General features: G+C 38.8%; 1 protein-coding gene across 3 annotated transcripts in view; it reads right to left on the bottom strand.

Annotated features, from left to right (window-relative positions):
• The window catches only part of LOC105020625 (phospholipid-transporting ATPase ABCA1), a 175,916-nt gene that overhangs the window by 145,257 nt on the left and 16,752 nt on the right, over positions 1-13,907 (bottom strand). For all 3 annotated transcript variants that reach the window (XM_020043474.2, XM_010887801.3, XM_010887800.3), the window contains 3 exons: positions 1,375-1,468; positions 440-581; positions 159-286 (listed from right to left, as the gene is read on the bottom strand). In XM_020043474.2, coding sequence (XP_019899033.2) covers positions 159-286; positions 440-581; positions 1,375-1,468 — 364 coding nt within the window. The remainder of the gene's footprint in view (positions 1-158; positions 287-439; positions 582-1,374; positions 1,469-13,907) is intronic.

Here is a 13,907-nt window from a genome sequence, read left to right as displayed (position 1 = left end):
TTATTATACGTACATTTTCGCTCTGCTTTATCACAGGACTGGCTGAGGATTGGTTGAGCTTGTGCAACGAAGGAGTTCACCACTCTGTTGGGCTTGAGATTTTTGTAGGACCCTCGAAAATACCTTGAACAATTTTGAAATCAGTTGAAAGACTGTACCATTCGCAGGGTTGAATGTCTGCCGGATCGACGTCCACTGGTCCAAATCATCCGAAAGCCTGCGGACATTGGCTCGGATGGACGTGCTGGCCAAAAGTGACTGCAGCTCGATCAACACTCCAGCAATTCTGGTAGGACAGAGGTATGTTTTTAAAAAAAAGCTGTGTTGTCTTATCCAAGCAAAATGTAACCAATAACAAGAAAGATAAAAACAAAACGTCATTTCACTGTAATTTATGAAATTTGAACTAGGGGATGGGTTAGGGTTCCCTTGTACATACAGAGAATTGTTGAAGTTGTTGACTTGTCCTGGTGCTTCTCCTGGCGTGGGATTCTTTACACATGGGTTGTTTAGGTTACACACCATTCCTTGAAGCCAGGGCAGCAACCCAGCAGAGGGCATGGGTTTATTTCGATAATGACCTGGAATGGGAAATATGAGAATCAGTTTGATACCGGAGCAGGAATGCTACAGTAGTCCTCAGTGTGTTGTTCAAAAACACATCTTTGTTCAAAGACAGTAGTGCTGCAGTTTCCATACGTGGCTTGAATTGGTCGGTCGTGTGCACGCCACGAATGGCTCAGCGCGGGGCGTTTCAGTACGGACATCATCAGGAGCTTCCACCATTTTAATGTAGGCGAATGGTTAAAGAGGCGAGGGGATCACGTGGATCAGAATGGATCAGGCAATGAATCATATGAATCGACAGGGACATCCAACTGGATTGTTAGAATGGATCAGGCAATGAATCATATGAATCGACAGGGAAATCCAACTGGATTGTCAGAATGGATCAGGCAATGAATCAAATGAATCGACAGGGAAATCCAACTGGATTGTCAGAATGGATCAGGCAATGAATCATATGAATCGATAGGGTCATCCAACTGGTTATCTGAATGGATCAGCCAATTAATCATATGTTTGAACATGAACAATTAAGTTGGAGACGCATTCAGCGGCGCGGGGTGACATTGAACATTTTAATAACATAAATAAGCCTAAAAAGTGTCAAGCTCGCGTTTCACGTGTACAAACATGATAAAAATGTGTTCAATGCAATTACTTTTGGGTACTTGATAATGCGATGTGTTACACCTGACATGCAGAAGGTGGTAACACATCAGTGTTTCTGCAACCCTTTAAACTAGATTTTGATGGTGTTTCATCATCACGATATGTTAAGCAACGATGAGGTGGGACCATTTTACTTACATTGATCCCGGTAAATGGGTTCAGTGGTAGATCTCACCCAAACGAGGATGACGAACAGGAAGAGAGGCCACAGCAACTCGACCACAAGACGCACCTGCATTGAAAATGAGGTATCCAGATGTTATCACATTAAACAGTCTATCATGTATCGTAATCTACGGAATCTCATTGTTGTCACTCTTGTTTTCGTCGTTGCTTATGCCTTTGTTCAGTTTAACCTCTAAACTCCACCAGGAATGCGGCACAGAAGAAAACCCATCCTGGACCAAGACCCGAACTGAAAAGGCCTGCTTTAGGGTTTGTGGCGTTCGTCTGAATTTTAGAGTTATCACCAATTACTGTGTTTGCTAGCGACAGAGGCATTGTTGTTGCCTTCAATCATTTTTAGTCCTGTGGCCTTCCTCGTGTTATCATAAAATTTAAATGTTGTCATTAAAATGTAATTATTTAAGACAACGCAATATATAATACAAAATCCTTACAGGACAATTCAGGTCAACAAACACATTATGCTGGTGCACCAAGTAATGTGTAATCCCTTTTGGTAGCCAACCAAAGTGGGATTATTTTACATTTCTGGATATCACCCACCACGTGCATTCAAAATGACTGTCACGGTCAGCAAGATTAATAAGTGATGACTTTAAACATCTAAACATGAACAACTACACCAGCAACAGGTTAAGTACAGCCAAGAAAAACATGCAGTAGGAATACTTCTGAAAAATCTTTAATAAATGAATGTACATGCAAAATAATGTTGAAAATCCCCCAATAATTTTTAAATAAATCTGCTCATGATGGACCTGTTTTTGGTTCAACCCTGGTTAGTAATGCAGCACTGGTGTTCTTTCAACACTTCACAGTGTCCAACTTAATATCTGAATAAACTCTAAAATGTAACACTATGTAATCAACACTAGTTGACACTAGGGTCCCATGAAGCTCCGTTAGGAGTAGTGGTGCTTGTAATAGCAGAGTTAAAGCTAGAATTCCTACAGGGGGCTAGGATGAAAAAGGATAAAAATGTGTCCATTCATATCTGCAAGTCGCTCTGGGTGGGAAGACCTAAATTATTTAACTGTAAATCCCATGCAAGAACCCTACACTTGTCTCAAAGGTTCATAATCGGCAAGGTTTCTTTAAGGAACATTAATAATTGAGGAAGACCCATATGAGAACATTTATTTTCCCCATCATCATAATTACCATTCCACATTACTGTGTTAATTACAGCATCACAATACCCAACAGCCATAAATGTGGCCATCTCCCTAAACTTAGCTCCGGCCTCAGTCATCACTTGGTAAACTCGGTGGCTTTTCATTTTCCTTAATGTGATGATGTTATTGTCTAAAGTATTTGCATTGCCTCTCATCACACTTGGTCAACTATGTAAAATAACTGAGATCATCAGTTGACTGTGTCCTGACATGTGTTGATCTGATTGATGTCTTTGCTGTACATGTAGTGTGTCAGTTTGATGCTTTTACGAATGCATTGGACCTAAATACAGATCCAAAATGTTTGGCACCACTGATAAAGCAAAAAAACGGAAATGGACAACAAAGGTAATTATTTAAATTGGGCAAATATTCCAATATGTTGTATCAGTGATTCAGGGGAATCGACCAAATCCACACCCTTCTGAATGTGTAAATTAGAATACATCTGAATAAAAATGATTGTTTCCTTGTTTATGTACCCTCCTCTTGTAAGGATAATGGCACTGAGCTTTTTCCAACAATTCTTAATGAGATTGGAAGGGACATTAGACCATTATTCTAAACAAAACCTTTAAAGATCCTTTGTTTTGTACAATGGATTGCCCTATTCAATTCAAACCATGTTTTCAATTAAATTCAACCCCATAGAGAGAGACTTGGCCATTGCAAAATGTAGAATTTTGGGGGGGTTAATTAACCATTAATATGTGCATTTTGATGTGTGCTTGGTTTAACTGACTTGCTGTAAGATCCACTTGTGGACCAGTTCCATGGTTCTGCCAGAGGAAACCATCTTCGTACTGAGTGAAGTTCATTATTTTAATTGACCTTATCCTCTTACTGAGATGTTTGAGAGAAAATCACAAAACGGTAAGAAAGAAATCTAGTTTAAAACTAAAGTATACAACTCACACAAATATACTGTAAGCTTTAAACAATAAATACAATAAATGCGTCAGAGTTAAAATTTGAATTTTGAATATATTAATGTAACAGTATATTCACAGAATATCACAGAAAACTGAAAAGAAAACCCATTGATTTTAAGATGAACCCTGGGGTGAGTATTCAGCAATGCCTAGTGGGTCAATATTCTATAGTGATTGTGTTTCTGGTTAGAATTTGGAACTTAAGGGGAGAGTTCATTTCTCTTTAGTGTAGCCTAACGTGACATAATAATGAAAGAAACACCTGAAAATCCATTCCCCTTCATCTCCTGTTGGCAGATTCTATGTATGAACAAAAATCTGCTGTGGCTCATTGGGATGGATGCAATAATGAGAAGCATTAGCTATGTTTTTATTCAATTTAATTATTTTGGATCTGTATATTTTGACATATAAGGACTGAATATAAGTGGTGCTTAAACTGGTGAAAACACCTTGACAGACCCTTCATTGTACAGTTCAGTTTTAATTAGTCCAAAACAGCATTGCCAATGACTCTGGATTGGAAGTATGTTGAGTTTGTGGGTCTACTTAAATACAACAAAGAGGCCCAAATTACATTTAGATATTCTGTGTTAAACTGGAGGCGCTAAATGAACATTGTGACCATCTGACATGGGTTCTTTATGTAACGTTATCAAGTAGCAAGCAATTGCAAAGGTCCGCCACACAGAGATTTCCCACTCCAGTGGAGTTGGAGTAGACAGACTTAATTCCAGATGGACCATTTTGCTACTAAAATGTTTGCTTTGGCTGAATGACTACACCGCGGTTGCCCATAATAACAAACGCAATGTCTCTCTTGGGCCTGAAAAAACTTCTTTGTAGCATGTCAAATATTGTCTTGATCGGGACTCCAGTCTTCACTGGCTCCAAGTTGGCTCACGACTTGGTCTTATTTGCATCCCCCACTTCCTTCCTCCACTTGTTTGGTAAGGCAGCTGATGGATGCCCATGTCTGGACCGAGGGTAGGGTAAATGTCACCCCGGAGCAATGGCTTTATAACACTGTATAATTGTCCTGTAAATCATTTGAAGCTAATGCTAACTCTAAACATTTAGTCAATACCTTGACCGGACATTTGGAGGATTACAATCACAGTACACTGTTGCGGCTATGTAAACACTTCATGATTGGCATACCTGAACGGGTCAAAGTTGGAATGAATTTATGAGCTTGCTAAACGGGACTTAACGCTGAACAACAGTGTGCGCATCATCCGCTGCCAGTCGAATCAACTTGTTGCTGAGCACAGGTGTTTGTAGAACATTCTCTCCTTGTGTGATAAAGAATTCTCCATTGGCAGCCTTTACGTCCGTGTCTTGATTTTGGCCGGCATACGCTGCTGAGATTCCCTTTGGTGTTCAGAATCTTCTGCATTATAGCCGGCATCAGTGATCGGTATAACGCCACACTTCCAACAACTGGCAGGCAAGCTAAAACGTCTCTTCTGCCAAGCAACATTTTTTATCACAGCTGTTGCATAGGCTTGAGGCACGGAATCGAAAACCCTAAGATTCTAAATGGATTGTGTGACAAGTCCGTTATTTACATTTTCCCCTGAAAACTGGGACTTTGATCTCTCGTATAGTTGGGAGCAGTGTGTGCGTGCGTGCGTGTGTGCTTGTGCACTGCAAATAAAAACCTCCTCCGAATTTTTCTTTTCAAATAATGTAAATGAGAAAAGTGCTTAAATTAAGCAAAACATTTCGCATGGTGTACTGAATTTTGCTTGTAACCAGACAGATCAATCCTGAAAACCAAATCTACATAGTCCCATTCAGACTGCATCTACTTCACTCTCTTTCCTGTCCCCATCCACCATCCTCTGTTTGCACTTCTCTTTATTTCTATTCTCTTTCCTTAGACTTCTCTCTGTCTTCTGCTTCCTTGATTCTCTCTTTATTCCCCATTCATCATCCTCGCTTTCCTCTCCCTATATTTAATTCTCTCTTTCTACTCCTCATACAGTAGTTTGTTTTAATTCTTTCTACCTGATTTCTTTTCCTCTCCCAACTCTCATCTTCCCTTTCTGCATCAATGTTGTTGGTTAAACTTTTCTCTTTTACTCCAGTTCCTTTTTATATGGTGGTACTTACACAAAAACGATTCTACCCTCCACTGCTTATTGTTCATCTTTTAAATAGGAAGATCAAAACTCATTCTCTAAGAGGTTTCTTCTGTGCGTTTGCCCAAGACATATGTTGAGCAGTATGTTTGACATCCCAGCCCCCTTGTGTCTTCTGTATACAATGATTCCTTTGTTTGTGTTTTATGATGATTGTGAATGGTGTGTTTCTCTCTCTCCCCCATTCTGTCACCTCCATGATCAGAAATGCTGTTGTCTTTACAGATGGTGTGCTTCTGGTTTCTGATTGGAAGGGAACTTCACAGTAATGACATCGGTCAACAGCATAGATTTTGAATCATGATCTAAGGCTCAGTAGTTCAAATACATTTTGAAATTAGGTTTGCATTTCCTGGAACAAGAAGAGAACCAAATGAAGATATGACACGTGTAGCAAAAGTGAGTCAGTGAATTATGTAACGTTGAAACCAACTCTCATATTTGGCCTGCCTGTACATCTGCCATGGCAACTTGAGTAGCTAAGAAACTAAGTAGGAGTGTCGATATATTATACTACACTATATGACTAGACTTCAATCCAAGAGGGCTATTCAGAACTACAGTCAAAGCGCTCAAACAGCTTGAGCTGTCTACAGGAGTCACAAGGTACATCGCGCCTCAACTCTTTCACCTCCCTTACTCATCTAGGCTTTTATGCGTCCCTCCGCGCCTACCCCCTCGCCACCCGCCTCCGCCCACCTCTTGCGCTGGCTTGCGCATTCCCCGCCCCCCCACCCCCCACCCATCCTCTCTAGTGGAGTGACCTAGCTGCTCAGAGGAATCCGAGCCAGCGCTAGCCTCCATCACAGTGCAGCTCTCGCTTGAATCCATAGCTTTATAAATCATCGACAGACAGGATATCTGTTGGTGTCAATCTTCTGAAGGGTGAATGGCTTCTGTTGCCTGTCTAATAGCGTGAGACATGCCGTTATTGCGTTTAAGTGGAAGACTCCACACTTTTCTATGTTTCTGAACTCCGTCGTAGGAAGTTATGTGATGGTGCAACGCAGTAGTTTTTATGTCCGTGTTTTATTTGTTTTCAGTGAGAACAAGAAGGATCATGGTGGCTCAGTAAATACGGGCTCTTGAGGCGTATGCAAATGGACACTATACCGTCTTGGCGAATAGATAATCTCTCATGAAATGATGTGAAATGCTGAACCATAAAATCAGTTTCATGCCTGTTACAAAATCAAAAAATGCCTGGTAAGAGATGCATTTAATTGGTCATTAACCTCTAAAAGCCCCTTACGCCATGTTAACTCCCATATATTTTCTGCTCCTCTTTGTCTAGTGTTTCTTTTGCTTAAGATATTCTATTGTAGCCCTATAGAATGAACTGGATTGCACAAGCTCACCTTCTGTTTCACTTCTGAGCTCACATAAAAAATCTGATGGTTCTACGAGGCTAATTATAATCTCTGTACAGTATTTATTTTCTCTTTGACAACTTTCCACGGCACGAAGCACACAGAGCCATTATGTTTGCCATGACATAACATCATTTTCATCTTCCGACCACCATTAATAACAGAATGACTCAGCTACAAAACAAGACGTGTCAATTCTCAATTATTTGTTGTCATTTGAATACATTAAAAGAAAAAGAAAGGAGCACGGTTTATGCTCTCAATTTACTGCTTTACTGAAACTGAGTATAAATTAATGACATCACCAGAAAGCAGCATTCTCCATTGTCTTTGGTTTTATGCAGGATTGAGGCGCACCTGACTGATTTATCTATGTGGACATGGTGTACTGGTGTTTTTTTTTTTGTTGGTAATATCGAAACAACAGTGGGATTGATATTGACTGAAAGAAAAATAAGGCTTATTTTTATCTATATAATATATATATATGTGTGTGTGTGTGTGTGTGTACACATATAGATGTAAGTGCACACATATAGATATATATTCTATAAATATTTAAATTACCCTAGAGGCAGTTTAGTTACTATGACAACAAGATCTGACCTATACGTTGCTAGCATCTGCATCTGTTTAGTCAGTGCCTCTTATGGCAGGAGCGGCTGCATAAGCCTTGTGTCAAAAAGGTGCGCACGTGTGTGTGTGTGTGCGTGTGCGTGTGTCTAATGAGAGCGAGGTGTTGAGCTAATGACTAGAGTCGAGGGAATTGGCTAGGTCAAGTTAATAATGGGCGTTGAACCTTTCACCTGACCTAACACAGAGTCCTAAAACACAGCAACTACACTGGAATGTATATATCATCCCTGTTCATGGAAATATACTGAATGTTGTATAGGATGAGAAGAAGAGGCGATGAATGATCAATGATATAGAGTTATCAACATTCCAGCGGCAGTCAAATCTCTGTAGTTAGAAGGCAGCTGGTATCATTTGGGACTTGACACACCTTAGCTCAGGTGAAGTGTCAGCAGACATTATAGTTTTCCTCAATTGCTTGAGCACTTTTGTCAATGCAGAAATCATGTTTTCCAAAGAGTTAACGCACAGGTCCAAGCAAAACACACTTTTGGCCAGAATGACAAATTCCATTAGGAAAATGCACTAAAACACTCAGAACTATAAATAAATTACACAAAACCAAGTACTTGCATCAAATGAGAACTTGGCTTCTCCTAAAAAAGAATCTCCAGCCAATCATTACACAATGGCCCACTAAATGCTAATCACAATATACCCTAGCATGGTTAACCCTCTTTTATATGTTTCGGCCAACTGTTGATACTGTATAATTTATACCATAAAAGGGTAGTACAGCTATTACAGTATCCCAGCATTGGCTGTTATTTTTTATTTTTTTACTTAAATGGGTTTACTCTAGACAACCAATGAAGAATATAACTAAAGATTATGAACGTCCAGAAACCAAAGTCATTTCAGGTTGTTTTTTCCCCCCATGAATCCTTTACAAATGTGGTATATAGAGAAAATAAAATACACCAACCTAACAAATCACTGCAAATCAAATAAATAATGAAATGTATTGTATACATATTGTACTTTATACAGTGTGGTATAGCATTATACTAACCTATTGTCATTCTGGAATATTCTTACTACTGATGCCACAGTTGATCTGTCTAGCCTGTCTAGGTTACTTTTTAAAGTAATCCAATACAGTTACCTGTCCACATTTGCAATCATTAAAGTAACTTTTTGAATACTCAAACTCAGTAATGTAATCGGATTACTTTAAATACTTTTAGATTAATGTCATATTACAGTTTTTTTCAGTCGCTAACAAGCGTTTGTCCAAACAGTAGTCACATTTTCAAAACTCTAAACACAATTAGCACAGCATCGGTCTTTTGTGGCCATACCATTCACACATTTAATGTCGTTTTCACACAATATGCAGTCAGTGAACACATTTCCACAATGCTTACATTTTCTTAACAGACAAGCTATACCTCCCAACAAAATTATGGATTGTTTTTGTAGTATTTACAAATGTTAACACACAACATCCCACAATAGCAAAAACAATATTCCAAACCTTAAATACAGTATAAAAACCTCTGCTTCTGAAATGATATCAGTTCAAAAACAAAATATATCAAAAATATATCTCAGCTGATAATAAACAAACAATTGAATAATTGACACAGCTGATTTATGTTTGGTGAATTGGGCCAACCACAGCTGATTCCAGTCTGGCTTAGACTCAGTGGCAGGGGCTTATTTTTTCTATTACTATAAAAGGAGGACTTTAAGGAGTGATGTTTTTGGAAACAGTAACAGAAAAAGACAAACATTGTAATGTCTGGACGAGGAAGAGGAAGAGCAAGGGGCCCAGGGAGAAGACCAGGTCCAGTGAGAGATGCAGAAGGAGGTGCAGTGAGAGGTGGAGGTGCAGTAAGAGGTGCAGTGAGAGGAGCAGTAAGAGGTGCAGTGAGAGGAGCAGTAAGAGGTGCAGTGAGAGGTGGAGGTGCAGTGAGAGGAGCAGTAAGAGGTGCAGTGAGAGGAGCAGTGAGAGGAGCAGTGAGAGGTGCAGGTGCAGGCCCAAGGAGAGGGCAAGGTAGAGGTGTAAGAATGCGTGGTGGTGGCATTCCAAGGGCTGCAAGAACAGTAGTCAGTGATGAAATTCGTGCCACTATCATTGACCATGTAATCAACCACGGTCTCTCACTAAGAGAGGCTGGTGAAAGAGTCCAACCCAATTTGAGTCGGTCAACGGTTGCCTCCATTATTCGCATCTTTCAACAAACCAACAGGTAAGTATTGCATTTTACATGGTTTGTTTCTATTCTCATTTGACATGTAAATAAGGTCATACAGTAATGCATATGTTGATATTTTTATTTTTCTCTACAGAATGCAACGTCTTCCACCCTCTGGGGGAAGAGGAAAGTTATGGAATTGGAAGCCAACCAGGCCCCTCATGAATTCATTTACATCGATGAGCCAGGATTCAATCTGTCCAAAAGGCGTCGACGTGGACGAAATATAATTGGAAAAAGGGCCACAGTTGATGTGCCAGGACAGAGAGGGGCAAACATTACTATGTGTGCAGCAATGGCAAATACAGGATTACTCCTTCACAGATGCCAGGTTGGACCTTATAATACTGAGCGCCTCCTTGCGTTTCTTAATGATCTCCACCAGCGCCTGGTACCAGAGCAGGGTCAGGAGGGTGAAAACATGAGGACCTTTGTAATTACCTGGGACAATGTTGCTTTCCATCATTCACAAGCAATAACAGCATGGTTTGAAGTCCACCCAGTACTGGTGAGTCTCTTCCTTCCACCCTATTCACCTTTCCTCAACCCCATAGAGGAGTTCTTTTCTGCATGGAGGTGGAAGGTTTATGACCATCAGCCACATGACCAGATGTCCCTACTTGAAGCCATGGATGCTGGATGCAGGGATATCACAGTTCAAGATTGCCAAGGGTGGATCCGACATACCAAGCGGTTTTATCCCAGGTGCATCGCCTTAGATGATATCAGATGTGATGTTGACGAAAACATGTGGCCTAACCCTGAAGATCGCAAGGATTAGATACATAAATTTTGTGCCATTTTTAGTTCCCCCCCTTTTTATTTGGGCTTTTTGCTGGTTTTTTTTGGTCAGAATGCTCTTGTGTTTCATGGATATTTTGTAAATAAACCTTGAAAATAAAATAAACCTTGTCTGTTCTACTGTACCTTCTTTGGTAAACAGTTACTGTAAGAAATATCTGATTTGCTTTTTACTGGAATGCGTTTGAATGTGAACATTACTGTACATGTGCACATACAGTTCCAAACCAATACATTTAGTGTAAACGGTGGATTGCATGTTACCTGAAACATAAAAATCTATGCAGTTTTTATAATTTTAACAATAGCCAGAATTTTGAAACCTGGTGTACTTCATTTGACTGCATGTACCTTGTGAAGTGAAAACAAATGTTACTCTTTGACAGAATTATTTCATTTTGAGTCAGATTTCCAGTGTTTTGGTAAAGTTAGTGTGTGTAGAGAAAAACATGTTCTGTTTTGAAATTAAGAGTTAGTATATATTGAACAAAATGTGTTTTTGAGAAGAAAATGAACAATTTGGCCAATTGTGTTTTGTAGGTGTGAGTCTGTGTTAAGAGTTTAGAAAAATTATCTAAAGTATGGGCAAGCGCTTGTTAGCGATTGAAAAAAACTGTAAGAGGCATTAGAAGACAAATAGGACTAGCCTATTAACAATTGAATACCTTTTGTGGGATCAATCAATGTTAGAGTTTACATAGCTGGCCAAAAACGGAATTTGCATTCACCTTATGGGTTACGTACAGTGCCTTTGGAAAGGGTTTGTAAACCTTTGCTTTCTACTTCAATATGATTGGGTTACATCTCTACATTACACGCTAAAAGTTAGATACTCAGTCACTAAAATAATACAATAACCCTTGATCTTTCAGAATCTGACTTTTTATGTGAGCATAACCCAAAATCTAAGGATGTGTTAACCTATTCTGTTATTTGTTTTATTCATGTTTTTTATTGCTTCAAAACATAATTGAAAAGAAAGGAATTTTTCTCAAAAATGGCATTGACATTATTGTATATAAAAATCTAATATCAGTAGCTTTTCGCGCGTACACTAAATCTGCAGTACTCTAATGTTTTGCTCCAAACCACCTGCAATTAAAATATTGTAAAAACATTGCAGAAAACCCAGGCACGCGAATGCACCTTTGCAATCATGAACACCCGCACACATATACGTTTTACCCACACGAACATAACCTGCAATTATTTGGGCCATCTGCAAAGGATATTCAAAATGTAAATTAAAAAAATAAACTATGATTATACACCTGCACTCTTAGCTTAAAGTCAGTGCTGTCAGCAGCCACTGATATCCAATGAATGCAATTTTCTGAGATGGAAAGCAAGCAGAATCACATGGCCTACCTGTATGGAGCTGAGGTATTGTAGCTGCATCAAATGCCAATCATCCTTTGTCAAAGTGTTTCCCGATCCTCCTTTTCTCCTCAAATATCATGATACATTCCATATCATGTTTTATCTTGAAGGCAGCGCCATGTTACAGCTATCTAACGAATAGTTGCCTAATCTTCTAATCAATTCCTGTCTGAAAAAGATAACACCAGGTAGGCATATCGCCTTCATTGTTCAGGGAAAAAACTAAGAAAATTAACTAGCTCTTCATCAGTCACTAATCTGGTTATGCGCGTCCAACTTTGCACGCATGATGATCACCAACACAAAAACCGAGAGGTGCAATTGTTATTTGGGTTCAAATAACATTAAAAAAAAAACTTCAATAAAAAATCAAACGTAATGTTCCTTAAGAATTTCGAGCACCTATTATTTTTCAATTGAACTAATCCAAGAAGTAATCATATTTTTTTCATAAGTATCTGTAATCTGATTACAATATTTTAGTTCGTAATGTAAAAACAGTTGCATGCGTTCCATGCGTTTTGGGTCAGGATAGACAAACACGTTTGCTGGCTTAACAACGTAGTTACAATATCTTAAGCCTTAATTGAAACTGTATACCCGACTGTTTCTGGCATGGAATAATTCATCTTATGTCTCTCTAGCAACTGCTCAATTCTTATGATTATTCCTAGGAAGTTATAGATACAAGTAAGCCTATTTAACACAATCCTCAATGGAGTCTAGAAAACGCAGTAACTTGTAATTCCGTGGCGTAGTGGTAATGACAGTGTCTCTCAAATGGAAAACCTATGTTCGAATCTACTGAGAGATAAAATATTCATAAATTATTTCTGGTAGATTCCACGATTCTCTCTTCTTTTCACTTGATGAAAAAAAGTTAGTTATCGTCGCCTTTATTGATAGTTATTGTATAAATATATTTCACGAATGAAAGAAAAAAGTATGTTGTTTTGCAATGAAAAAAATATATACGTTCTTATGCCATGAAATGAAATAGCTTTTTGCAGACTCGCTAGCAGTTGCTATATTTTTAAGACTATTAAGTTGGTAGATCAATATTTTAGGAAAGACCTTGTTCAGGGATAACCAAACATCAGTTGTCTACTGTACTAACAAATAGAAGTCACTGCTAGCTCACAGAAAAAGCAAACCAATCCTAGGTTTTTTGACGGGTATCCATACTTGTCTTTAACAACTGAATTCCAGGTTTGACAAAGGCTTTTTTCTAACTTTGCTGGTCATTGATTTGTACAATTACAAAAGATTTAGATTATTAGGGCTACAAACAATTTGTGGTGAAGTAGTGGAGACCAAGGTTGGAAGTGTCCTTCAACAGGGAACAAGAAACAAGTGGTTGTTTAATCATATTTTACTAGTTTCATAAACGCCTTTATTTACTCTGATCAAAAGCACATCAAAAGCCAATTTTTTTAATCCCATTTAAAAAGTTTCTATGGGATTCATAAAAAAAACAAAGATAAAACAATTATGTTACTCAGTATGAATACAGAAATAATTTCTGAGAAAAGGGAATGTGTTGTTACATTCACGTTTAGGTTATCACGTTTATTAGGCAGTCGAATTGGTGGCTACACTTGTTTTTTAACACTCATTTACTATGCCCTATCATTTCCTGTCAGGTGGACTTTAAAACACAGGCGGAATGACATAACATTTGGAAGGGATCAGTCCCTACAAATTGAAGATGACACCTCCAGCTTGTATGTGTCAAAAGTAAAAATCGTTCTCCAGCGAGGGAATTAAGGCGGCAGCTCACATTGATGTGAACCAGTTTTGAGCCAAATCCCTCTTCCCTTAACACAATACCTTAGATGTCCTT

Source organism: Esox lucius, chromosome 24, assembly GCF_011004845.1.
Source record: "Esox lucius isolate fEsoLuc1 chromosome 24, fEsoLuc1.pri, whole genome shotgun sequence".
Taxonomy (NCBI): domain Eukaryota; kingdom Metazoa; phylum Chordata; class Actinopteri; order Esociformes; family Esocidae; genus Esox; species Esox lucius.
The sequence above is the reverse complement of the archived record's forward strand: the minus strand, read 5'-3'. Positions and strand labels throughout refer to the sequence as shown.